We start from the raw sequence: 25,531 nt of genomic DNA, 5'->3' as shown, positions 1-25,531 counted from the left end.
TATAAATACCGCTAGAGTCTAAGACGACTGCGGCTGCGGTGTGGATGTCAAACCCGTCTGATCCGTGGGGACCGTCTGATCCCTGGGTGCCGTCTCTAGGGTGGCTGGGTAGGCCTGTGCCTGTACCTGTGCCACTCTCTGGGGGAGCGACGGCATCGGAGAGCAATTCCCCCTCCTTGCACCCCGGCGGAAGTTTCCCGACAAAGGCCGACCATCGGCATGAGTCCGGGATCTACAGTAGCCCGTACAATGGCCTGGCCTGCCACACCTCTTGCACTGGGGGATCGATGTGTGTTCTTTTTGGCTCGGCTTAGGCCGCTTCCGTTTCTTCACCTGTTTTGGTGGCTTTGGTTCACGACCAGAAGATGCGTGAACAGGCTGCAGGAAAGCAGCCAAAGCAGACCTTTTCTGGTTCCCAGATCCCACCTTAGCGCAGGCCTCGACCATGAGTGTTACCTCAGGGCCCTCTGGTAAGGCATCTATGATTTTTCTGCACTCCTCGTTTGCGTTATCTCTCACTAACTGCCTTAACAACATCTGTCTTAACCCATCATCCTCAACCTGCTTCTCGAGAGAAGCAGCGACTTTCTCTACAAAAGAGAGGAATGACTCTGATTTCCCTTGAACTATTTCAGTATATCGCTTTCTGGGTGCAGACAACTCTATGGTTTTCAACAGGGCAGCCATGCCGACCTGCTGAGCTTGCTGCAGGATGCTAGAGGGCAAGGTACCCTGTAGGCTGGGATCAGAGAAGGGACCAGTCCCCATCAAAGCATCCACTCCTGCTGTCTGTCTAGGATCAGCAGCAGGGAGCTGCAAATTTGCTAATGCAGTCTTGCCAGCCAGCTTTCTCCAGGTTTTCTCAAAAACTGTAAATTGTACAGGCTGAAATAGAATTTGACCTAAGTGTCTGATATCAAATGGAGCAAGCAAATCTGTATTTATCACCCTTATTATCTGCATAACCTCAGCAGAACCTAGCCCATATTGTGCCACCTTGGATTGGAGGTCCTGGGCAACTTTCCAAGCAATTACCTCATGCTTGTCATGCTCCCGTGAATCTGGGAGAGCCTTATACACTGGGAAAGCTTGGATCTCCCCTTTAGGAGAAGCACTACCATCCTGAACTTCTGGCACAGCCTGTGGATGGAGTGTAACAGCTCCCCGGTTACCCCCAGAATCCTCAGATCCATTTGGCAGTCCAAGGACTTCTAACAACCTCCAGTCACCCTCCTCCAATGCTCACATCTTAAGGGACTCCAAGAAGCTATTATAATGCATCGGACGCACTGTTGCCGTGCAGTCCTGAAAGGTCCAGGGGCGAGAGCGGCGCAGCCTTTTTCTTCGCCGCGCGGCTACAGCCGCCTGACGACCTGGGGCCAGAACCTCATCTGCCTCACTGCCTGACAAGGAGTCATCAGGCAAAGGCAACTTTGGGGTGCTGGGAGTGAACAGAAATGTACGTGGAGGGGCACTTTGGCTAAGTTCGCTAGAGGCAGAACAGACAGGACAGACTGCAGCTGGCTGCGCGGCAGTTTTTACACCAGTTTCTATACGGGAGGCTGTCTCGGCCAGCCCCGAGCGAACTGGTACTGGAACTGCTGCCGCCGTCCCTGGGGCTACAGCAGCTGCGTTCGGCGCGGTCGCCGCTGCCGCTGCTGGTTCGCGCTCCCCAGCCGCGCCCGCCGCTGCCGCCGCTGCCGCCGCTGGCCCGTTCTCGGGGGTCGCTCTGGGCGCTCCGCAGCCGCCGTCTCTAGCCGCATCTCCGCAGCCGCTGCCGGGTTTTCCCGCGGCTGCGCCGCTTCCGGGTTCGCCGCCAGCCACGCCGTTTCTTGGCTCGGAGCTGCGTCTCCCGCGGATGGCGGGGGGGGGCGCGGGCAGTGCTGGTGGTGCAGGCGGAGCTGGCTGTGCTGGCGGGGGGGGCGCGGGCTCAGGCATCCGCCGTTCTAGCAGGCTGAGGAGTTCCTCCATTCTGCGGGATAGGTTTGGCAGCTCCATCAGCAAAGGCAGATGCTGCATTAAGAGGTCGATGGCTCGGTTCTGCGACTGCGCAGAACAGTCCAGCGCCAGGGAGGGCAGCGGACCACACCCAGGGAGTCCCGGGGCAGGCACGCCCAGCACTACGCCGGCTAAGAAGTTAGATCCAGGTCCATATGGAACCGAGCTAGGAGACTCTCTGGGCATCCAAGTGGCCAAACCGCTGATTTGCAGCCCTGGATAAGCCGACGCCGCTGCCCAGCCGAACGGCAAGGCAGGCTGTGCGCCCTGCCGCTGCCCTGACCCCCCCGCCTCTGGTGGCGCGGGGTTCCTGGGGGCTGTGGAATCCTGCGATTGTGCAGGGTGAGGTGGTGCAGGCTCTGCCTGTGGAGCCGGGGGGGATTTTCTGAATCCATTATCATTTTCCCTGGAAACCCGGTCAACGGGGCCCCCCTCGGACATTCCTCCGTCACTCATCACCGAGATAGGCGATCCAGCCCTGCTATCACAGTCAAGGTCTGTCAGCAGGAAAAATAATGGACGCCAGGTTTTGTATAATTCTAACGCTGTTGGGTTCCCAGTCGGGAGCTCCTGTCGGACAGCGCATCCGAGTTCCTGCCATAAGGCAAAGTCCAGGGCGCTATCTCTGTCCATGGAAATCCCTTTTAAAGCAGCCCAATCTAATAATTCCCGAACTGAGTTTTCAGGAATGGAGGTTTGCAATATGCTAAACACACCTTTCCAGGCCATGACCGCAGCGTCGGTTTGTGAGCCGCTGTTCGCCATTTCTCAGTCCTGTCGGACCTCCCAGTCTCGGGGGGGAAGGGGAACAGCGTACCTCTAGAGAAATTCGGCTTGGCTCGCAGCAGCAGGACACGTCAGAGAGTGCAGATCACGTCGGGGTCACCAAATATTACCGCAGGTCTGGTTCCTACGGTATAGCACCGTGTCCCGCAGCCATAGGGAGGAGGAGGAGGAGAAGATCCAGCAGGCAGGAGTTGTGCAGCAAGATTGATTTATTTAATTATTTTACAAACTCTTTTATAGACTTTTTTCTTCATAGTCTAATTGGACAATGGATCAGCCACCCCTTGGGGGTGATTGGCTAAAATCCTAAAACATCCATTGTCAAAATATTTTTCTTACTATACCATAAACAAGACTTTTCAAGGTTGCAGGTGTCTGGGTTGTTTACATTCCCTGCCACCTCTTCTGTGAGAGAGAAAAGTCTCTCACGGACTTAGAAACTAGCAAGAAAATCCTTGCTAGCAGCATTTTTATATCTACAACTCTGTACACCAGGCTAAGTAGTTTCATTGAGACCAGTGGAGGCCCAGTGTCCTCACCTCTACTGGCTTTTCATAGCAGAGGAGCTGTGACCAGTGTCCATTTTAAACTAATTTTACTTTCAGGTACCTTTGGTAGCTGATAAAACCTAGGACCTGCACTCCCTGTGACTTCTTGAAGTCATTTCCAGGCGGTCAGGTCTGGAGTTCCATTGCTTGAGTTTTTACAGGAATGAATACAGAATTAGCCGCTTTATTTGCATCCTCCGTCTGCTTGGACATGTAGCTGGGCTGTTGTTTAAGGACTGTCCTTACTCCTTCTTCCAGCATTGAGCTGCCTGAGTACATCCTGGACATGGACACTGTCCTTAAGGGCTACACTGAGAAACGCACTGTGGAGATCAGCAACCCTGGGCCAATGGAAGTGTCCTTCCAAGTCGATCAGTCTGTCCTGCAGGACACAGGTAGGCAGTGCTGGAGACACTTCCTGTGGGCTTGAAGGAGGTGTCTCAGACAGATTAGTTTAAGCCACTGAACTTAAAGTTTTTGAGCTTTTTCTTCTCAGTGTCCCTGATGGGATCTTCAGAGCCTGAACTCTCCTGGCCAGCTGTGCCTGGGGACCTGGCCTGCCTGCAATTGCCTTAATGCTTCAGTGCAGGGGCAGGATGAGCTCATCACCCTGGTCATCTCTGGCATCTTCTGTCCTTGGCTCCCATGAGCATCAAGTTTCTTTCAGCACTCTGTGGGCTTGTTTTGCAAACCAGTGGGGTCTGCTGTGGTTTAGAAGTGCTTTGTTTGAAGTTGACACTGTCACAGCACTTGTGTTAATCTTTTCTTGAGGAAACGGCCTTTGAGTTCCTCTGGTGGATCAAAACAGGTTCCAAAAGAGGCCTCGAGGCAAGTTTGTGCTTCCATCCCAGTGGCTCACTGTGTCTGAGGGGTGTTCAGGTGCACCCTTTAGGTTTTTGTCCCGGTCACAGCAGGGCATGGGGTTTTTCCCAGACTTCTCAGCCAGAACCCCTGTAAGGCCTTAATGTGCTTATGACACGTTTTGTGTTTCTTGTGTATCTCAGCTGCTTTGTTTTCATCTGTTCAAGGTTTCACAGTGAACCTGGAGGGGGTGACGTACCTGCCCCAGAGATGCGCCATGTCGTTTGAAGTGTGCTTTGAAAGCACCCGCCAGCCAGTGGGAGAAGTGGATGTGGTGCTGCCCATCATGGTACCACAGCTTTTTGGGCAGACAGCAGGCTGGGCACAGCAGCAGATGTCACCTGGACTCTCAGCTGAATTCTCTGTCCTTCTCCAGGTAACAGAAGGCCCCACGTGGCTCATCCACCTCCGTGCCAAAGTGTTTGGACAGTCGCTCGACCTCTCCAAGGACAGATTTCAGTTCCATGATACCATCGTTGGGCAGTGCCAGGTTGAGACAGTCCGGCTCTACAACTGGTTCCGAGTACCCTGCGAATGGTTCATTTCTGAGGTCAAGCCTAAGGTAAAGCACAGGCAACGTGGAACACGGAACTTCTTGGTTGGGTTTTCTTTGTGTCTCTCGCCCTTTCTGCTCCTGCGGCTGCCTGAGCACTTGGGTCTACAGCGTGTTTGAGGAAGCTTCTGAGGGTCTAGATCAAGGCTGGTTTGCCTGGACCTGTTCCATTAGCTGATGCTTTGCTTTCCTGCCATCTTCACCCATTCCTCCTCCTCTGAGGACAGTAGTTCCCCATCTGCCTGCCCTGTCTGCGGGTTTTCCCTCCAGCTCGAGGCCATGGGGCCACACTTGGTTTGGCTGTGGGTGCTCTCAGCCCCATATCAGTGTCTCAGAGCGCTACAGGAACTGAGGCTCTGTCCCCGCCGACCAAGGAGGCCTCCCACGATTGGTTTCTGTGCCCAACAGAAAAAACCCTTTATACCGCCCATACGTCCGAAGCTGAAGGACAGGCCGAAGGAGACTGAGGAGGAGGATCCCTGTCCTTTCAAAGTGATGCCCTCCAGAGGAATCATTGGTCCAGGAAAGTGGCAGAACCTGGAAATCCAGTTTGCACCCAAGGAAGAGGTGAGATTGGCAGGTGTCAGCCCAGGGGTGTCAGGGCCATCTGGAAATGAGGGCCTGCTGCAGAGAGTGTGGGATGAGCTCGGCCTTCACGGGGAGCTTTCTGCAAGCCCCGTTCTTAGCGTGGCTCCGTTCACCCCACAGAGATGTGCTTTGAAATGCCCACAGGGAGCTTGCACAGAGAGCATCAGGGCTCTGTGGCTGCCTCCTGGCACATTGGGGGGATGTGCCCAACTGTTCTGAATGGATGATGTGGCTTTAAATAAGTCCCTGCCTTTTGCCCAGGCCTCTGACAGCAGGCAGTAGCTTTATAGGGATGGCCAGCATCCCAAAACCCACTCTCATTCCTAAGTTCTTTAATAATGCCTGATTCAGTCTATATAGAATGAACATTATTTAATAGACTTCAGAGCTAACAGACATAAGACTTAAAACAGACTATTACTACACAGGAATAAGGCAAAAAGAGACAACTTGTGTTAGATGCGGGGCTAAAGGTACCATTAATTTCACAGCTAGCGAAGAAATAATATAACTTAGGATCCAGTGTTTCTCACCATCCAATTCCTGATGGAGCACACATCAAAATCCTTTCCCTCGATTCCCAGGAAAGTAACCACGGATCTTGCTCCAGACTGTGGGAAGAAGTCCTGCATGCCTTCATTGCATGCATGTAGAAGGCTTCTGTCTCCATGATAATGGTGTGGGCTTTTCTAGACAGAAGAACCGTGTCTTTTGGTCAAGAATATTTATTTTTCTTTCATCTCTTCCCACATTTGCTTTCCAGACTAAAATGTTGATTCTTAGCTGGGGGCCTGAGCCCTTCTGGTGCCAGAGATGACCCCTTGCTGGGCCTGTGACTCGCCTGGGTTATCTCTTGCATATGCACCAACCAACTGTGGCAGAGAGGAGGTGGATACATCCTGCCACACCAACTCCCCTCAGCCTCCCCCTTGCCTGGCTGTATTTGCAGCTGCGACGTGGTGCAGAGCAGCTGCACACTGGCAGAGGATAACCCTGGGAGGGCTAATCTAGGCTCATCCTGCTGCTGGAATGGACAGACAGAACGGGCACCAGACACCTTCCTGGGTACAGCAGGACAGTTAGCTGTAGCGGTGTGCTGTCAGCAGTCCCTGGGGCTCTGGCCTGCCTGCACGTTCCCATGCAGCTGGGGATTCAACTTACAGGATGGAGCATTCCCAAAAGTAGTTTGCCAGTGGTCACTGGGTCTTGGAAACTGACAGTGTGTACCAGGATGGACACAAGCGCTTCTGTGCCTGCAGACAGTGCCAGGGATCTTTAATTGCTCAAGAGATGTAACCATCTTGCGTCTGGCTTTGACCAGAGCCAAACACTAAGCAGGGAAGATGACCCTTATTTCTAGCCAGCGAGAACTCATTTGTCTCTCTCTCCTGGAGTTTTCCTGATGCAGCAGTGCCAGGACTGTGTCTGGACACTGTAACCCCGAGGGCCCTTCTCATGAGCATTGCACTCCTGCATAACTAGGTGAAAACATCTGACAATCCGTTGTACATCCGTCTGATACCCAAATACCCACTTACAGTGCACACCAGGATTCATTCCAGTTACTCAGACCCAGGACACAGACACTGTAGCCCCTAGCATAAGTAAATACCTGGTTTCCATTCACCTTGGAGGGACTGATAACACGCTGACTTTAGGGCAAGGGTTGCATTTGGGGTCCTGTCACCTGGGACTTCATGGATGAGTTTTCTGCGCTTTTCTCTTTTCAGAGGTCTTACAGGAATGAGCTGAAGGTTAACATTTGTGGGAGCAGCAATCACTTAAAGCTGTACCTCTCAGGACAAGGTCTGGAGTCATGGTTGGAGTTCAGTCCCCCAGCACTAAAGATGGGATGGGTGCTGGTGGGCAGCGAGGGGTTGGAGGCCACAGTGGTGGTGAAGAACCCGTGCAAGTTCCCCATTGAGTTTTACTCCCTGGATTTTGATGAGCAGTACCTTGAGGAGGAGAAGGTGAGAAGGCAGGTCTGGTCCCATGCACATGCTGCCCAAGCTTCTCAGCACTCCAGCATTCCCAGGCTTGTGCCAGGGAGATGGAGGCAATCCCCAGGGCAAAGCCAACTCTGCTGACATGCTGTGGGAGGACTTGAATAGTTTGTGGTGTTGGGAGGAAGGGAGGAGGGAGAAAATGGTTTGCTGAGTCTGTTTGTGTGATGAAAGGCGAGGAAAGCAATCTTGCATATGGTTTCTCTTCCCTACACACACAGATTCTGCGGAGGGTGGTGGGGTCTGAGTACCCAAAGACCTTTTTGATGCCTGCACGTGCTGTGGGTGAAACGCTGCCCCCAGAGGTGCTGGAGGACTACAAAGCACATGAGAAGCTGAAGGCTCAACAGGCAGAGCTCAAGGCCGGGGCTGAGGCTGAGGCTGAGGCTGACGCTGAGGCCGATGCTGAGGCCCAGGACATGGGCAAGGCAGCATCAGGTGAGAAAAACAGCGAGGGTTTGACAGTGTCTGTTTTGACTGTGGACACAGCAGGGAGTCCAGCCCATACACCCTGAACTCTCTTTCACCTTGTTCTCCGGGGAAAGCCCATGCTTTTAGCAGCTGCCCGTCCCCCAGCTGGGTGGAGGAGCTCTGGGTGAAGGGCTGTTGCATCCTCTACCAACCCTGTGTAGCCAAAGCAAGCTCCTATCTGCCCACCACAGACTGGGGAGATAATCAGGATATTCCCTTGTGTGCCTTAGCCACAAAGACTAGGACTGGACAAGTTCTTCAGCCAGTAGAACCAGGTCTAATATCACTGGCTCTTTTATATTTGCACCTTCCTAGCAACAAAAGAACAAGCTCATGTTGCTTTCAGCAAGTCTCCTTTCCTGGGATCTGAGGAGATGGGGAGGATGATGAGGATCAAAGGTAGGCAGGAGGCTGACTTTTCCATCTGGTTTTGCACTGCAGCATGTCAAGGGAGTGTCGCATTCTGCCCAGAGCCCTTGGTGAAAGCAGTTGGGGATCCCGTCTCTCGGGCTGTCATGCGCCACATGGGCGTGGAGCCGTCTTCAGATGCAGCACAGCAGTGCAGAGGGATTGTTGTCATCGTCCACGGGGCACCCCGGGCAGGTATGTGAGCTGCAGCCCTGGGCTGCAGGCAGAGGGGGAAGCAGGAGAAACGCACCCTGGGGGACCGTGCTGCTTGAGGCAAAGCCCTCAGCTGAGCAGAAGGTGAAGATGATCCTCTTGGCTCTAGAATTCAGAGCTTGTAAGCATGCTCAAGCTGCCTCCCTCATGGCCTCCCCTGGAGGGACACTTGCTTTCCCGCTGTCCTTGTAACTTTGAAATCCTGGTCAAGATTTTTCCAGGGCCTGTAATGCCTCATGTGCAAGTGTCACCAAGCAGCCCTCCTCTCTCTCTCAGGAAAGTCAGAGTTAGCAGCGGCCCTGTGTTACTATTACGACGCGGACTACTTGTCCATAGACGCCGTGGTGAAAGAGGCCATCGCCGACGATGGGAGCGAAGCTGGGCTCCGTGCCCGGGAGCTTTGCACCGAGGCTGCCAAGAAGCTGGAAAACGAAGACAAAGGGAGTAAGGAGAAATGCTGGAGCTAGAGCCAGGGCTTGAGAACCCCACCATGACTGTGCACTTCTGCTTACTCAGAGCAGCAGTTGGACAGTTCTTGTGTCTCTTAGGGAACATGCGTGAAGTGCATCTCTGGCTTTTCTAAAAAAAAAATCGATTTTAAGGGCTCAGCAGTTCTTTTATAGTCCTCTTTGCTGCCATTCTTGGCACGTTTGTTTTCTAAGGGGGGTGAAGCACGCCTGTCTCTTTCCCAAATGTTCTGTATTTCCTCAAAGCTGAATTGAGCTTGCTCCTCATGGGCAGCAGGCAGAACTGCTGCCCACTTTAACAAGGACAAAGCCCTCTGAAGTGGCTCATTAAGCACAAGAGAACTGACTAGGAGTGTAACCTCGCAAACGCCTTCCAGAGGAATTTCCAATGAGAGACATGCTATAGATGAGCTCTTTTCTCCAGAGATTTACCTATGCCCGCTGTCAGGTTACACAGCTCGTGCACGTTGGGCTGTTCTCCACGTGAGACTGGAGACTTTCATGAAACCTATTGGGCAGTTGGCGCCCTGAGCTCTGCAGGGTGAGGCCAGACCTGGTTTGGTGCAGGGGGAAGTTTTGCATTGCTCAGTTTTGAACCTGGCTGGCTTGGGAGCTCTGGTGGAAGGAAGAAGAGTCTGGGTCTCTGGGTCCCAGCTGGGGTTTTCCCACAAGGAGGATTTAGCTTCAGTGGAGATGGGTGATGCAAGTGGGGCAGGACTGCAGGTCTCCACATGAGAATGCAGGATGGGTGCAGTGTATGGAAACAATGCTCCTGGAGGACGAATCTTTGGCTTGATCCATAGGGGAGCTGCTATGTGAGCTGTGTCACCTGCATGCACAGTTGTTAGGAGGGACACAGGGCTAGCTTTAAAATCAAGTATGGGATGGTGTGCTTTACCATGCTGGTAAGAGAAGCAGAGAGGGAGCTGTTTCTGGGAAACAGCGCTGCCAGTGCCCAGCAAACTGGGGAGAAAGTGCCCTGTTCCTTCCAGGGCCCAAGGTTGTGCCCATTGTGGTGAAAGGTGCCTACTTGCTTTTCACAGCCCCCCTGAACCATCTGTTCCCTGTGCAGGTAAAAAGTCTAAGCTTTCTGTTGAGACCAAGAAAAAACAAGGGGAAAAAATCAATGGGAGCACCAAAGACGAGAACCCTTCAGCACAAAAGGAGGCAGCCAGCACACCTGAGAAAATGGACCCCAAGGTAAACATGATCTGCACTGGTTGATGCCTGGGACCTTTGCGCTGTCTTTGAGATGGGCAGGGGCTGCTTACAGAGGAGGCTCTGTGCCAGCTAGGCCCTGGTATGTGGGTCCATAGTGCCAAGCCCAGCTGGCAGGCTGGGCATGGCTTGGGCTGGGAATGTGCTCTGGCAGACAAACTCCACTGGTTCTCAGTGGCTTGTTATCAAAGTGCAGTCCTGGCTAGTGTGGCTGCAGGCAGTGAGCAAAGCGCTGGGAGGCTGCAGCGGGGGCTTGCAAGCTTGGGTCTCTGCTGGCCAAGGGATCGGCCCTCCAGGACCATCCATCCCCTGGAGCCGCCGGCCTGCCCCGCAGGGTTGTTCTGGTCTCCACTGGTGCAGAACCCCAGCTCCAAGCCCAGCAGTGGGAGCTGTTCAGAGTGTTCCACTGGGGTTCATTTCCTTACAATGGTCCACGTTCCAGGTCACGGTTTCCACTGCTCCTGCGCCGCAGCCTCTGAACATCAGCAGCAGCGGGGAAGAGCTGAACTGCCTGAGCTGTGTGCTGCCCGAGGACCTGCTGGTGGACATCCTCTCTGAGAGGCTGAAGGTACGTGGGGTGGGGGAAAAGGAGACATTCCTGCTCCAGAGAGACAGGCAGTGAGGTGTGACTCGGAGAGGAGGAGGTCTGTACGTGCTGTTGGAGGGTCCTGGACTGTGTGCAGGGAACCTTGGGGAAAGCTACAGATGCCCTTAGTTGGCAGAGCATAGGGAAAGATCCAAGCTGGCCTTAGCTAATGCACTTGGAACAAGGATAGCTGGTGCCTTGTGACATCTGGGTTTACTGTCCAGCTGCGAGCCCCCCCTGTGCGATGGCTGACTTACTCTTGCCTTGATTTGCAGCACAAAGACTGCTACAAGGGAGCGATCTTTGACGGCTTGGAGAGCCTCTTTGCAAGCAGCCTGGAATCTTCTCTGCTCTGTGTGCTCAAAGCCGTCAAGAATCGTCATCATATCTACATTGTGAACCTGCATCAGGATTATGCTTCTTGCAAAGCCAGGGAGGAAGCTGAAAGAAAGAGGGAGGAAGCTGAAAGACAGGAGGAAGGTGAGATATCTCCATCCCTCTCAAATCTTCTCTCTCAAGCTCTCAGCCTTATCTCTGTGTATCTGGGTTTGCAGCAGAGCTTGTAAGAAATGTTCTTATTCATCTTTCCACCTTCTGCCTCAGTGGAACCAGCACTCATCTCAGAGTTGCAGGAGATCTGAGGTTTTAAGACTCACCTTAATCTCTAACATGAAAGCTTGGGCACAAGTGCAAGCTGCTGTAGCTCAGTGACGAACGACTGCCCCCAGCCTTGGTGCACTTAAGCAAGGCAAAGCACAGGAGCTCACTGCCTGGCCATAGTTTGGGGGATTGTCTGAATTTTGGAGCAGGGATATGAGCTCCCCAATATCTCCTGGTATGATAGGCTGGGTTGGGAAAAGCTGTGAAGCCTTGCAGCTGACCCAGAGCACCCAGCTCTGCTTGCAGTCACTCATGGTTTCTTCTCTGGTTTGTGCTAAAGAGCGGCAGCAGAACGAAGCTCTTGAGAGGAAAGTAAAACATCTCTTGCTAATGGATGAGGATGAATATGATGCTCTCCCTGAGGAGAAGAAAGCTGAAATGGATAGAATACTCCTGGAAAGGAAGAAAATACGGAGGGAGAGGTGAGTAAGCCTTCCACGGGCCTCTGCTCAGGGTAGTGTCTCTGGAGGGTTTCTGTGCTCCAAGGACTCTGTTAGAGCTCCGAGGTGTTTGATAGCAAAGGCCAGAAGCAGCACAAGGATGGCCACTCTCAGTTCCCTGGCTCCCAAGAGAGGAAGGACCTTCCTCTGTTGAGATGGAACATCATCTTCTCCATTTTAGTGGTGAGCCCTCCAGCTTAGATGATGCCTGCAGGGCTCTGGGCTTGCCTTGGCACTGCCTGTAGAAGTGTCTCTTCAGTCCATGATGTTGATTTGCACCTTCTTCATCATCTCCCTTCTTCACCAAAACAGTGGGATTGTGGTATGGGCGGGTGTGGGGCGCAGCTGTGCTGGCTTGGTTTGGGTCCTGGTCGTGCCACAGACGAAGTCCTTGCAATGCTGATCTGCCAGGGTTCTCCTTATGGTGGGACACCGTAAAAGCTCGTGTCCTTTAGGCTCCCCTTCAGCTGCAGCAGTAGTCAAGCACAGGAGAAGCTCTGCTCCAGCAAGGCAGCCCAGCTCAGGACACACAGGAAAAGTGTGGAGCTGGGAGGGGAGGCTGCTTAAAGCAAGTCTGTGTATCAGGACTTTGTTCAGCCCAGGCTGAAGTTGGTTTTGTGGGGAGGAGACAGACGAGGCTGCTCCAAATGGTTTCCATGACAGATAGCACAAGTTTGCCTTGGTCACAGCTGGGTTCCAGCAGGAAATCTGGCTGTCAAGAGCCTGTCTTGCAGGAGAGGAGTTCCTGCAGCCTTTGCTTCCTGACTGATAGGATTATTCTCACTAAGGAACAGGCTATGCCCAGGGAGAAGGGGGCGGAATGAGTCGAGTAAGAATTGGAGGAGGGATAGGCAGATGTTAGCAATTTGTGATCTGGTTTAAACTGGGAAATGAAGAGACAAAGGGCTCCTTCAGGCATCAGTGCAGAGAGATGGTGGATCAGCCTTTGGCAGTGGACTGGAGGTGTGTGGGTGTGCCTTAAGAGGGAGGTTGCACAGTTGAGACCTTATGATGCCAAGGTTTAGGTTTGGCTGGTCCTGGAGGTCCTCTCCCACCTTTCCCCTCACTTGGGATGTTCCCAACCTCTGTGGGTTGTGGAAAATCCACAGAAATGGTCTCACAGTTCTGCCTGGCCTCAGGGTCAAGGAGTGAAGTGCAGGGCCAGCCAGGATTACAGTGAGCCCGTGTTTCTGGTGGTGACTCTCAGGGATGTTTTCTGTTTTTGTTTGCTGAAGGGAGCTGAAGCAGCTGGCTCAAAAGCTTGAGGAGTCAAAAGACTTAGAGGATGAAGAGGATGAAGAGGAGATGGAGGAGGAAAAGGAAGATGTCTCCTTGGTGAAGCAGCCTGCTAAACCACAGAAGGGGAAAACCAAAGACCCGGAGAAGAAGGAAACCAAAATCCCGGAGAAGAAGGAAACCAAAACTCCAGAGAGGGAGGAAACCAAAATCCCAGAGAGGAAAGAAACCAAAACTCCGGAGATGAAGATAACCAACATCCCAGAGAGGAAGGAAATCAAAACTCCAGAGATGAAGATAACCAACATCCCAGAGAGGAAGGAAATCAAAACTCCAGAGATGAAGATAACCAGTATCCCAGAGAAGTGGAAATACACAGCCCCAAGGATGTGGGAAATCATAATCCTAGACAAGGAGGACACCAAAGCCCCAGAGAAGGGGGAAACGGAAGCCCCAGAAAAGGGGGAAACCAAAATTGCAGATGCTGCAGCTGAGATGGAGAAGAACTTGATCCTGAGGTTTCAGATCTATGAGTCATCGCAGCAGAACATCACACAGGTTTACTCCTACTGGGACAGGGTTGAGGGTAACCTGCAGTTACCTGGGATCCAAAAGGAAAACAAGTCCCAGCCTTCAGCTGAACAAAAAGATCAGAAGAAGACCAGTAAACCTCAAGAGAAGGTGGTGAAGAAGTCTGCACAAAAACATGGAAGCCACAGGAGTCTTCAGTCATCTCAGCTGGAGAGCCAAAGCGAAGTGTCAGAAGGGGCAGTCAGAGACAAGCATGTCGGGGTGCCGTGCTTGGACATCCAGGTCACAAATATGGAGGACATGTGTAAGGAGATCCTGCAGAGTGGGAGGCTGCCAACGGAAGACCAGGTAAAATCCTGCAAGGCTGAGATCCTGAGCTCTCCGTGGTCCTGGGCCTCGGAGCATTGGCTTCCCCCAGGTGATAATGGCACAGAGCCTTGTCCAGGCCCCTGATGATGATCCACAATGGCTCTGTAGCATCCATGTGGATGGCGAGGTTATCACTATCCCTCAGATGGGTGGAAAGTGGGAGTGGTCTGTGTACACGCATCCCATCTGTTCAGAGTTTCCCAGCCTGGAAATCATTAAAAACAATCCCAGGGCAGGGCAGCTCATGGTCATTGTTTTTGTCAGCTGAGTCACGCAGGGGACAGGTTTGTCTCTTGGTCCCGCTTGTAGCTCCTGCCTCTGCTCTGGAGCCTGTTCACCCCACTGGGCATGACAAAGCACTTGTACTTGGTAGAAATCAAAAACCCCATTGCCAAAAGCTCAGTGCCTGTAGAGAAGGAGTGTGAGGGTGAAGGTGACAGAAGTAGAAACAGGGTTTTCTCTTCCGTTTTAGCTACTGAAACATCTGGGACTGCATCCCGACGGGCCTCCCCTTCCCCCTGCTGCCGTTCTTTCCATTGTTGACTACCCGGAGGAGCGGTCAGGCTCTGCGGAGCGTGTGAAGCCCTTCGCCATTGTTGCACCGGAAGGTGCTGCTGTGGAAGACAATCTGGTGGGTGCTCCTGTGGTGTCGGCACTGAAGGTGCCAGGGCAGGGACCGGGCTAGATGGGGGCATGGGGGGCAGGTTGGATGGAAAAGGATCACTGTGGAGAGGCAGTGAGGATGTGATGGGGCCCCGTGTCTGCAGGTATCCTTTCTGTCAGGGATGGGACAAAAGAGACAGCTCTGCTGGAGACAGAGCAGCTCTGTAAGAGGGAAAAAAATCACTTAAAAAAAAAACTGCCTTTGAGAAGAGGGTCCTGAGTGAGAAGGGGTGTCCTAGGCAAAACAAACACTGATGAGGAAGACCAAGTCCATGGGCAGGTGGACTTATTTATTTATTCTCTCTTCTGTTGGTTAACAAACCCCCATTTTACTTTCCAGGATGGGGATGTCTCAGGGCACGGCTCACCTCTCCCTCCCTTTTCTCTCTCCCCCTAGGCTGAGACCCCAGATGCAAAGGGCAGTTCTGCCAAGGGCCAACCAAAGATGGATAAAGTGGCCAGCAAAGACAAGTCTCCAAAGGAGAACCAAATCTCTACACAGAGCACAGAAAGTCCCCAGGATCCCTCCACAAGACCCAGAAGTTCATCTGAGGCAAAGAAAAGCATGCTGCCAAGTGCCTCACTCCCCACAGAATTCCTCAGGTGAGCTGCATGGGAGGAGATGATGCCTCTGCTTCTTGGTCCTCTTGCCAAACAAGGTCCATTGTCCCCAGCTCTGCAGCGAACCTGTGCCAGTGCCTCCGTGGGATGGCGAGTGCACCCTCCTTGTTTCATTTGCTCCTTAGCAATGCCTGAAGCCTCCTCTTTAATTGCCAGGCTGAAGCGGTACCGGTGGATAGTGCCTGCCGAGGCTGAGGTGGAACTGAAGGTCTGCTTCTGCCCCACCAAGTCAGGGAAGTTTCAGCAGACACTGAGGTTTGAGCTTGTGGGAATGAAGCGCCTGTACAAGCTGCCCTGCAGCGGCACTGGCCTGTACCCCAGCATCAGCCAGAACCCACGGTAAGGCTGGCAGCCCCTGGCAGCCTCCCACACTGCTGCCCCCTGAACTCACAGCCAGGGCTGCCCCTTGGGCTTCTGGCCTGGGCAGATCATGCTGCCTGAGATTGCCCAGTGTCTTTTCCTGGGCTCCTGCTGGGAGCTGGGAAGGCAAACGGTACCTCAGCCACCAGGAAGGGTTATGGCTTTCTGACTACATTTCCTCCTTGGAGCATCTCATAGCTCCTCCTTCCCCACTTTCTCTGCCCAGGCTGGTGTTTCCACAGTGGAGGGAGACCATAGGAGATGATGAAATCGTCTTCAAGGAGTATGTTGAGAGCACAAATCAGTTCCACTTTGGACCGCTGCTGTGTGGGAAATCACGAGAGTGGTATGTGCTCCCTGCTCCCGAGCGAGCATCCTGCTGTGCTGGCTGTAGGGAGTGAGATGCTGCAGCGGGATCTGCAGGGCCTTGTACGTCTCTGGACACACTTGGAGACATGCTGTCCCAGTGGCACAGTCCAGGGCAGTCCCAGGCAGAGTCCTGGGAGACACGTGGGTTTGAAGGATGACACATAGGTGAACTTGAGCAGAGAAGAGGCAAATGAGCCTTGAAGGAGCTGCTCTGCCTACCTGGTGGGTACCTTGATGGCCAGAGCCACAGGCTGCTGCCAGCCCAAAGGTGACTTGGGGGGCAACTTTTGTCCCCCTCCACAGCTCAGCTTCACCCCTTAGGAAATGAACCTTATGGTGCTTTTTGAAGTGCTTTGAGCTCTGCAGGTAGCCTGATGGAGCAATTATTCTGTAGATGGTTTTGTAAACCTTTCAATAATCTGTAGTTCGTAATAAGGTTTTAGGAGTGACCTGCCAGTAGGTGTCAGGGGGAACCTACAGCAGGAATTATATTTTCCTGTAATGACATTGCATCCTCACCACTGGATAAAGTCTGCCTAAACACGTTGGCATTGAAGCTATTGGTGTATTCCTACTTTTACTGTCACTTTTTAAGATATAATATTTAACATGAAGTTCTTGTCTCCATGGGAGTTCTGCAGGGCTAGGGCTAACCCAAGGAAATGAAATGGAAATAGTTTAAAAACCAAAGACAATCTTTAGCCAGGTTGATGGCTGGTCTGGGATTTCTGTGTGCCTCTTTCACTCCAAAGTCATTTCCACACCTGAAGGAAGGGTCATTTGTTACCTTTTCCCATTCCTCTTGGGAATTGATGCTTTTTATTTCTTTTCCTCAGACTTTGAGCTAACCCATGAAACAGTTTCATGACTTTTCTGAAAGAGATGAGCTAAACTCTTTTTCCAAAAGCCTTTCTTTATACCCTGCAGGGAAGGCACCCCAGGAAAGAAGGGGAAAGAACCCATGTGCCTGGTGTGCTGTTATTTTTCTAGGCACCTTTGAATTTACGTTGTATTAAAAACTCTTGAAGTGGCCTGTGCATCATAAGGCTTCTGGGGTGGAGGCCCCAAGTACAGGGGAAGGCATCAAAGTGAGGCAAGGTTGAGCACACGACCATGCCCCTGACTGGGATCCATCTCCCTCACTTGTTGGTTAGAGCGGGGTCTTCCAGCACCACCTCCCGCTGCTGGCACACGGTGCTTTCCTCGATGTGTGGCAAGGCCACCGTCTCCTCTGCAGCTTTTTCCCCTTTTGTGGACAGGTACAAGGCCCAGAACTTTCCTGGCAACTGGGAGAATATAACCATCCTCAACATCTCCCCCATGGAAGTAGAGGTCCACTTCTCCCTTGAGAATGATAAGGAAGGAGAGACGTTCCTTTTGGACCCTCCCAGCATGACCCTGCAACCAAAGGAGAAGCAGGTAGGAGAAGGGCAGGTAGAGCAGGCACCACACAAGTGCCCAGGAGCCACTCCTCTGCTCACACCCAGTGTTCTTTCCATTTCTTGCCGTGCGGCCGGGTCCAGGAGCTGACCATTTGGGCGTACCCCACTTCTGCTGGCTTCCTGGAAGACAAACTCATCTGCTGCATTGAGAAGAACCCCAACCCAGTGGTCTTCAGCCTGTGCTGCCATGGGGTGCTCGTGAAGCTGGAGGTCATCCCCCAGGAGCTGTCTTTTGACAAGTTGCTTCTGCACAGGTCAGTCATCCCACAAGCACTCCAGACTTGTGACCAAATGTTTGACTCTGGTTTCTGGGGCAGGGATGGAGCTGCTCCAGGTTGCATTCGGTGGCGAGGCTGGCGTGACCATCCAGCAGCTGATGCCAGGTGCCTTCCTGTCTCTGCAGCACTGCCAGCAGGACCCTGGTCCTGAAAAACAACGCCCTACTGCCCATGGCCTGGCAGCTCAGTGGGCTGGATGACCTTGTTGAGAACTTCTCCTTGTCACAACATAACGGCATCATTGATCCCTGCTCAGAGTTGGAGGTGACACTGAGTTTCACGGCCAGGCAGATTGGCAGCATTGAGAAGACCCTCCGACTAGAGGTGAGAGGGACTGTGCCCTGCCCGACAGAGCAGGGCACAGTGAGCAGCCGCGTGCTCTTAGGGACAGAGTCAGGAAGAGCTGCACCTGACAGACACAAGGGTGCTGTGACCCCAACTTCTGCCTCTACGCAGTGTTTGCAGAACGTGCAGTGCATCCACATCCCCCCAGATAACCAGACACTGCATCCCAAGCCTGTACCACAACCACCTTGTCCCTGGGAATGGGTGAAGGTGGTTGTTTGGTTGTACAGACTGCAGCACGATCTCCACATTCCTCCTGGACTTTGTCTGAACCTCTTGCATAGAGGAACAAACTCTCCCTCTGGGATTTTGTTCCCCATGGTTTAGGGGGGCTGCATTTCAGAGAGGATGCGAGGTAACTGGAGAAGGTTGTCAATGCCACCTGCTCTGGGACACCTCACACTTCTTGGGGTTGTTCTTACATCCCTGTGCCTCTCAAGGATGCTTTAGCAGTAGCGTTCCCTGCTGTAGGAGTGCAGAGTTGGGCTGATAGGATTTTTTACTGCAGCAGAATTCCACTGGGGCAGCCCAGGAGTTGAACACGTTAGGAAAGCTTAGGAGTCCACCACTGCTTGTGAAGCTGGGGAGGCCATGAGGGATGCAGCCAGCAGAGACAAGGACTTAGGGGCTGTCTACCAAAAGAATAATCTGAACAGTGTTTGTTTCTTGCTGCCTCAGGTTTCAGATACAGAAAACATCCTGGGGATTGTTCATGCTGAAAACATTGAAATCTCTGCAGAGGTCTATGATGTTTCTCTGAGCATCGACATGCCTGAAGGTCAGTGGATGCCTCCCAAACAAAGTAGTCCAGGTGCACTGCATTACCTTGGGAGGTGGGCAACCAAAGCACTTGGGATGGGATGGGATGGGATGGGATGGGATGGGATGGGATGGGATGGGATGGGATGGGATGGGATGGGATGGGATGGGATGCAAGGATGGCACGGATACATAAAGCGCATACCCTGCAAGCTGCGTGGAGTAAAGCATTGTCAGCACACTGACAGCCTTAAGTCTCTCCCATCTGAACTCTGAGGTGTGCAGCTTCATGTGCAGATTGGATTTGGGGGCTTTGAAACAACACTGACGTGAACAGGCAGTTGGCAACTCCCACAGGCTTAGCACAGCATATAAAGTAATTGGATTTGTGCTTGGAAGCGAGGAAATGGAAGCTGAGCTCCTTAGCTACTAAACCTGCAGGTATTTTGAGTAAGAAGAGAAAGGGCAGACAAGTAGCTAGAAAACACTTCCAAGAATGGAAACTTGCTGAAAAGGGTTTTGTGCCAAGACCTCCATGTAGCTTGTGGCCTGGTGTATGCTGCAGCAGCTCACAAATACTCTTTTTGACCTTGCTCTCTGGGTTTTCTGCAGGTCCAGATGGAAGCTTGGAATTTGGAACCATTAATGTCCAGGATAAAGTGAAAAAAGTCCTGAGTATGAAGAACAAAGGGATATACAACATAGAGTACAGGTGAGTCCAGCTGCCTGGTAGTGAGCATTTCCTCAGGTTCCTAGGCCTGCATTCTCCCTCTGTCAATGGCTAGAACCTGTTTCCACGCTGGCTACCTCATGGTAAATACAAAACCTCGGCTCTCTAATCTCAACTATTTTACCAGAGAATCCAGCCACAAACCAGCAGTTCTTCACAGCTCAGCAGGAGCACAAAGGAGAGGCCCAGAAATTTCAGCCACTGAAATGCTGAAATTCATTGCCTTTATGTGATGGTCACCTCTTTTTTCTTTCTGACACTCTGTAAAGGAGTGGATGAAAAATTTTGGTGTCAAGGTTTCTTGCAGTAACCTCATGATTGTCTGCACTCTCTGTCAAGGTCCAGGATTCCCTGAGCAGAGCTGGACTCTCTGTTTTCTTTTTTTTCTGGTTCTGTGCAAAGTCCTGGCTGTGCTGCTGGCACCTGTACTTTTAAGTGCAGAGGTCTCCATTCCTTCCCTTTCTCCCCAGTTTCACGCTGAAAGATGCAGGTCCCAGGATGCGAGACTTGGTATCTCACTTCAGTATTGAGCCTCAGTCAGGCATGCTGATTGCCTCCCAGCCTGGTGTGAATGTTGAGATACTCTTCCACCCCACAGCTGAAATCCTCCTGAAGAACAAACCCATCCTATACTGCCAGGTGAGCTGCCTGGGCCAGGCTGGGTTACCACACAGTGTTTTGGGAGCGTAAACAGGATAGGTGTCTTCTGGAAGGAAGGCTTTAACTGGGCAATCCTCTCTCCTACATACACAAAAAAAAAGTCTTTCAAAACCATTTGGGAGGCTTCCTAAGCAGAGCTGAGAATCTGACTCTGGAGGAGGTGTTTAAACACAGCGGGTAAACTGTTGGAGGCCTGGGGTGGAGGCTGTGGGCAGGGGTAGAGGCTGGCCTCTGCTTTGTTTACCACCCCTTCCTGTGGATGCAGGTGAAAGATGCCCGCTTGGGTGAAGGAGGCCGGATTGTTGCCAACATCCCAGTGAGGGTGTCGGCAAAAGCTGTGTACAGCAAGTACAGTATTCAGCCTGCCTCGCCCATCGACTTTGGTGCCATAGTCAAGGGCACCAAGAAAACCCAGACTGTCATGCTGGAGAACAAAGGCATGCTCAGCTTTAAATTCCGCATCCTCCAAGCACCCAAGGATGCACCTGCATTGGAAAGAGAAAGGTACGAGAAGCCCTGCACCACCCTTCAGGTCTGAGGAGGCACCAGCCCACAGCTGGTATGGGGCAGACAGCCAGGAGACATGGGCTGACCAGGGATACAAATTGTCCATTTGCATCCCTGGCTTGGGGAGAGGGTGCAAAAAAAAGCCTCGGTATCCCCATGTATAGTACAAAGCTGGTGGTAGAGCTGCTCTGTCCAGCAGTGGGTGCTGCAGGTTGCTCTCTGTGAGCCATCAGGAGCAGGAAGGCTTTCCTCCATGAGGAGGAAGGCCAGCTTTGGCCTCAGAGAAAGGCAGGGGAGCTCAGCATGACAGATGCCTCTGCTTTCTCCTCTCAGTTCAAAGCAAGGGGAATCTGCTCTATTGGCTCCAAAGCACTCTGTGGGAAGAAAATCAAGCACTGTGACACAGGTGGGTGACTCCTGCTCCCCCAAGAAGTGCTGCTGCAGGGCATGTGAGAAGAGGCTGCTGTGCCCAGCCTGGGGGCTCATTGCCACAGGGTGGGACGTAGTCTGCGGGGTGGAGTCCAGTATCTGCTCAGTCCCACTGACAGCCCTGTACTCTGGCTCTGACCTGGAGTTGTGGGGTCAAAGGAGGGGAGCAGCTCCTGTGTTTGGTAGCTGCTAGCCAGCATAGGTCTGTGAACACCACAGAAGCCAAAACATCCCCCACTGAACTCCCAGTCCACAGAGCTCAGACAACATTGCTTTTTCTTCTTCCCAGTCCCCTACCTCTCTCCCATCATTTCTCACAGCTATTTCTGCCTCTCCTGTGTTTTACCTCTGGAGGTTGAAGGATCACAGCTACCACCTTCATTCTTTACACTCAAACTCCTTCCTCTCTGCCACTTGGGACAGGCTTGCAGCTCCTCCCGGCTTGTCAGTCTCAGCCTTGGGCTGCCTTTGGGTCATGGAGTCATCCTTCCCTGCCCTGGGACTGGGTGCTTGGGCTCAGCTGGAGGCCGAGGCGGGGCATACTCCTTGCTGGGGTGCTCAAGGCACAGCTCTTAGGCATCAGCCTCTCCTGGAACTTCTTCTACAGGGTCACCTCAGTCTTGGCATGTTCACGGTGTCCCCTTGCTCCGGCTCCATCGCTCCGTGGGGCCAGCAGAAGATCACAGTGGAGTGCTTCGCAGGGCAGGAGGGGATGTGTGAGGAGCACATTTACTTTGACATCACGAGCAGAGACCCCATGGACAATCCCCTCGGCATTCCCTTTACCCTGACTGCCGAGTCCTGCCTCCCAGGTACGTACTGTCCACAGGTTCCCATGGTCAGAGGTGCTGCCGATCAGCACCTACACTTGCTGCTTGGATAGAAGGGCACGCTGGCCCTGGTGTCCCACTTTAAAATCCTCAGAGGTTCCAGCCCTCTTCAAGTCCACCAGTGGACTCATCCCTGCCAGGCTGGGAGGGATGTGTGGAAGGATAAAAGGAAAGCAATGCTCTTTAAGACTGAGGTTGACTGAGCTCCATCGTCACAGCCACGTCCCCCACCCAAGGCTGGGTTTAGCAGTCATCCGGGCAAAAAGGGCTTATTAATCCTTCTGAGAGGCCAGCAGTTTCCAGATAAATTCATCAGGGAGGCTTCTCCATGCTCATCCCTCTGGTCTGTCCACAGCACTTGTCGAGGACGTCACATTAATCTTTGAGGAGTACCCGAGCTGCAGCAGCACCGACCTCAGCCGCAAGCTGCGGTCGGTGAAAGGCAACGGCCTGTTCATCAGAGATGAGAACAAATTCATCTTCAGCAAGGTTGCGGTTGGGCAACAGGCAGAAGCTCACTTCAAGATCTACAGTGCAAGCAGTCTCTCATGTGACGTGGTCCTCTCCATCAAACCCCTGCCTGGAGAGGTAAGAACAGGAGGCCAAGGTGATGGTTGCCCTCTAAAGGCTGTGTGAGAGCGTGCTTTGTTCTCCAGATGCATTGCTTCCTCTGGCCCAGACTAGTGTAGCTCAGTGCAGGTCAAACTGCAGGGGAGAGCAGCAGAGCCAGGGAACAGTTGTGTTGAATTGTGCATGTCTCGGGCAATGTTTCGGCTCACACCTCTGGGTCTTCGGTGGGAGAAGTGAATCCTTCTGAACCTCTCTTGGAAGCGCACTCAGGGAGGGGCTGTTAGGAACTGACATGCCAGGGCTCCAAGCAGAGCATTTCCTCAGGCTCCCTGGCTCTTCCTTCTCAGTAAAGGCCAGTTCTAGGTTATTTGCAGGGTTTTCCATGCAGTGCCCACCTCCCATATATGCTGGAGCAGCTGCCAGTGCTCTGAACACACAGTGCTTTAGCACAAGGTCAGCATTGCCTGGGAGGGAGGGAGCCTGCCCAGGGAAGCAGGAAGGAAGGCACACTGTCAGGGGCTGTCCTCAGTGATGCATTTATGAGTAAAACTGTGTCATGTTGAAAGGTGTTTTCTCCTAACACTGCTCTGTGGGTTCCCCCAAGGATAAAAGCCCGATCAACAACATTTTCAAGTTGCATCCAGTCAAGATGTCTGTTCCCGGCTCATCCTATGCCGTTGCTACGGTGACCTTCACCCCACAAGAGGAGCGGAACTACGACTGCACTTTCAAGGCTTCCCTTGTCATCCCGGAAAGGTAACTGACCCTGTGAAATATTGGGGGAGGCCTTTCTGAAAGCTGCCTCTCCATTGGGAAGGCACAGACCTCTTGTTAACTCTAATGCTTTCAGTAGCCTTAGGCAGAGTGCTTGGCATGGGATGATCTGGGAGGCAGTAACTGTTAGAGCAGAGCAGAAAAATGAGGCTGATGCTTTAGCCTGTATGAGGAACTATGAAGACCGGGCAACATTAGGTAGCCAACTGGAAGTTACTGAGATGTGCTGCAGCTGAGCTGGGCATTTCCAAGGATAGAGACTTAGATGAAGCAGTTTCTGTGCCAGCAAGTCAGCAGTCACAATTTCCTCCTTGTTTCTGTAAAATTAAGTGATCCTCTGTGACTCCCTGACATTTATTAAGCTATTTTATATGAGTGATTGAAGCTGATATGAAAGAAGAGCCCAGTTCCTCTGCCCTGGAACCTATGTATTTGGGGCTTTGACCTGCCCTTCCTCAACCCTTTCGTGGCTGAATTGGAACAAGAGAAGTCTAATTGCTAATAAGCAATTGCTTTTTTACTGTTCTTGGAAATAATCTTTACTGACGGTGATGCTGATTTAGTTTTGCCTTCTTGTTCTTGTACTGCTTTCATGCTGTGCTTTTGTTTGTCACATGTCTCATCTCATTGCAGCCAGGGGATTTGCCATATTTGCCTCATTCCTTACCTGCTGTACTGCATGATTCAATTAAGTGAAATCATTTTTGACTGTTATTCTGGAAGGCTCTGGCTCTTTGGAGCAGATTCCTCTTGTGAATGGCCCTGAGTGGAGTGGGAAGGGGCTGGTGGGAGGCTGTGCTGTGGGATACAGAAGCACCAGGCAGGGAAAACACTGTGGGTGGTCCTTGCTGCTTAGCTTGCCCAGTGAGAAATGGGTTAGTGCCAGCTGAAATTGTTTCTGTGCCTCTCCTGCAGCCCCGTGAAAATTAAACCCCAACACCTGACCTTCACCATCAGTGGGAAGGGGCATGAGCCACAGGTGACAGTCCTGTGCCCAAGTGCTCGCAGCCAGAGGGGAAATGCTGTGCTGCGCTTCAAGAGGCTCCAGCTGGGGGATTCAGAGATGCTGCCCCTGGTCTTCTGTAACAATGGCATCGTACCTGTCAAGGTGAGGACCTGCTCAAGGAATGGTCTGGTTGGGGACCCAGTGCTTGTGGCATGGGGGTCCCAAAAAACATGGCAGACCTGGGAAGAGGTGTCAGAAATTCTTTTTAAGCAAGTGACTGATGTCTGTTCTCCAAGAAGAGAAGTTCTTGGAAATTTTCTGTCCAGTCTTTCTTCTTTGAGTTGAACACAAGAAAGGTGGTGGAGTATTTTCCCCCCTGTCTCTCAGGTCCCCTTTTGTTCTCGGGGATGTGTGTGATTTCCCAGTTCCGTTGGATTGTATTTGATGCCGTTTAGTATGTTTTAAGTAAACTTAGTTGTGGTTTAATGACATTCTGCTCATTACTTTCTGTCCTGTTTAGTTCTGTGTCAGTTCTATCCAAATGCCTCTGAACACCCTTTTTTCCTGGCTAGTTTGACTTAACTTTTGTGCTAAGTGCTGTTTGTAATGGAGGGAGGTGCTGGGTTCCCATGGTGGAGCAGCAGCACTGCAGTGCCAGTCCACATGCCATCCTGTACTCACACCAGCGTCATTGTGCTCTGTGTTCCCTTTTCTCAGTTTATTGTACATCTGGAGGATGAGCAGGGAGCATTCTTTATGAAAGCCAGGAAAGCCACATTCAAGACGTTCCACACTGAAGATGTGGAAGAGGACTCCATTGAGAACGGTAAATTCATTAACCATGAAGTGTGATCATGTACAGAGGGAAAACGTGTGCTCTGCTCTTGGCTTGTCTAAGCAGCAGCAGCCAGATAATAGACACAGTTTCTTTCCTTGGGCTCTCTGTCCCCAAGCTTGTCTTGAGGACCCTTTGCAGGGTTTCCTCCTAGCAAGTGGTAGGAAGTTCTTCTGTTCTTCTAGACATGGTGGGTTGAGTTGTGGCGCACTGTCACTACCTCAGTGGACCCTCTGAGGTCTTTGCCGCACATGGGAAGGCACCAGCCTGAACGGGGGCAGCCCTTGAACACACAGCCAGCCAGCTTCTGCCAAAAGCACTCTTGGGCTCAGCTTTCCATATGGCTGGAGCTGGCTGGAAGCAGATGGAATGAGGGCTGGGCATTAGCAGCTGAGGTTAAGCTGCTTAAGTGGTGATGTGTCTGGAGGTGGCAGTCTTGTGAACACAGGAAGAGGGTCTGGAACCACTGGAGGGAGA

The 25,531-nt window shown here is 52.3% G+C and overlaps 1 protein-coding gene across 1 annotated transcript in view; it reads left to right on the top strand.

Moving 5' to 3' along the window:
• Window positions 1-25,531, top strand: part of LOC138112188 (hydrocephalus-inducing protein homolog) — a 78,867-nt gene that overhangs the window by 47,606 nt on the left and 5,730 nt on the right. The window contains exons 30-59 of the mRNA XM_069018887.1: window positions 3,591-3,727; window positions 4,361-4,482; window positions 4,570-4,755; window positions 5,155-5,313; window positions 7,065-7,304; window positions 7,559-7,775; window positions 8,250-8,411; window positions 8,706-8,873; window positions 9,969-10,096; window positions 10,557-10,682; window positions 10,976-11,180; window positions 11,641-11,782; window positions 13,036-13,915; window positions 14,409-14,567; window positions 14,997-15,202; window positions 15,377-15,559; window positions 15,807-15,926; window positions 17,209-17,368; window positions 17,473-17,645; window positions 17,795-17,993; window positions 18,693-18,792; window positions 19,386-19,485; window positions 19,974-20,142; window positions 20,429-20,667; window positions 21,004-21,076; window positions 21,707-21,911; window positions 22,285-22,517; window positions 23,104-23,255; window positions 24,189-24,381; window positions 24,937-25,045. Of these exons, the coding sequence (XP_068874988.1) occupies window positions 3,591-3,727; window positions 4,361-4,482; window positions 4,570-4,755; window positions 5,155-5,313; window positions 7,065-7,304; window positions 7,559-7,775; window positions 8,250-8,411; window positions 8,706-8,873; window positions 9,969-10,096; window positions 10,557-10,682; window positions 10,976-11,180; window positions 11,641-11,782; window positions 13,036-13,915; window positions 14,409-14,567; window positions 14,997-15,202; window positions 15,377-15,559; window positions 15,807-15,926; window positions 17,209-17,368; window positions 17,473-17,645; window positions 17,795-17,993; window positions 18,693-18,792; window positions 19,386-19,485; window positions 19,974-20,142; window positions 20,429-20,667; window positions 21,004-21,076; window positions 21,707-21,911; window positions 22,285-22,517; window positions 23,104-23,255; window positions 24,189-24,381; window positions 24,937-25,045 (5,645 nt within the window). The remainder of the gene's footprint in view (window positions 1-3,590; window positions 3,728-4,360; window positions 4,483-4,569; window positions 4,756-5,154; window positions 5,314-7,064; window positions 7,305-7,558; window positions 7,776-8,249; window positions 8,412-8,705; window positions 8,874-9,968; window positions 10,097-10,556; window positions 10,683-10,975; window positions 11,181-11,640; window positions 11,783-13,035; window positions 13,916-14,408; window positions 14,568-14,996; window positions 15,203-15,376; window positions 15,560-15,806; window positions 15,927-17,208; window positions 17,369-17,472; window positions 17,646-17,794; window positions 17,994-18,692; window positions 18,793-19,385; window positions 19,486-19,973; window positions 20,143-20,428; window positions 20,668-21,003; window positions 21,077-21,706; window positions 21,912-22,284; window positions 22,518-23,103; window positions 23,256-24,188; window positions 24,382-24,936; window positions 25,046-25,531) is intronic.

The sequence above is a fragment of the Aphelocoma coerulescens genome, chromosome 6 (genome assembly GCF_041296385.1).
Source record: "Aphelocoma coerulescens isolate FSJ_1873_10779 chromosome 6, UR_Acoe_1.0, whole genome shotgun sequence".
In the NCBI taxonomy this organism is placed as follows: Eukaryota; Metazoa; Chordata; class Aves; order Passeriformes; family Corvidae; genus Aphelocoma; species Aphelocoma coerulescens.
Note: the sequence above shows the minus strand (reverse complement) of the source record. Positions and strands in the feature narration are given on the sequence as shown.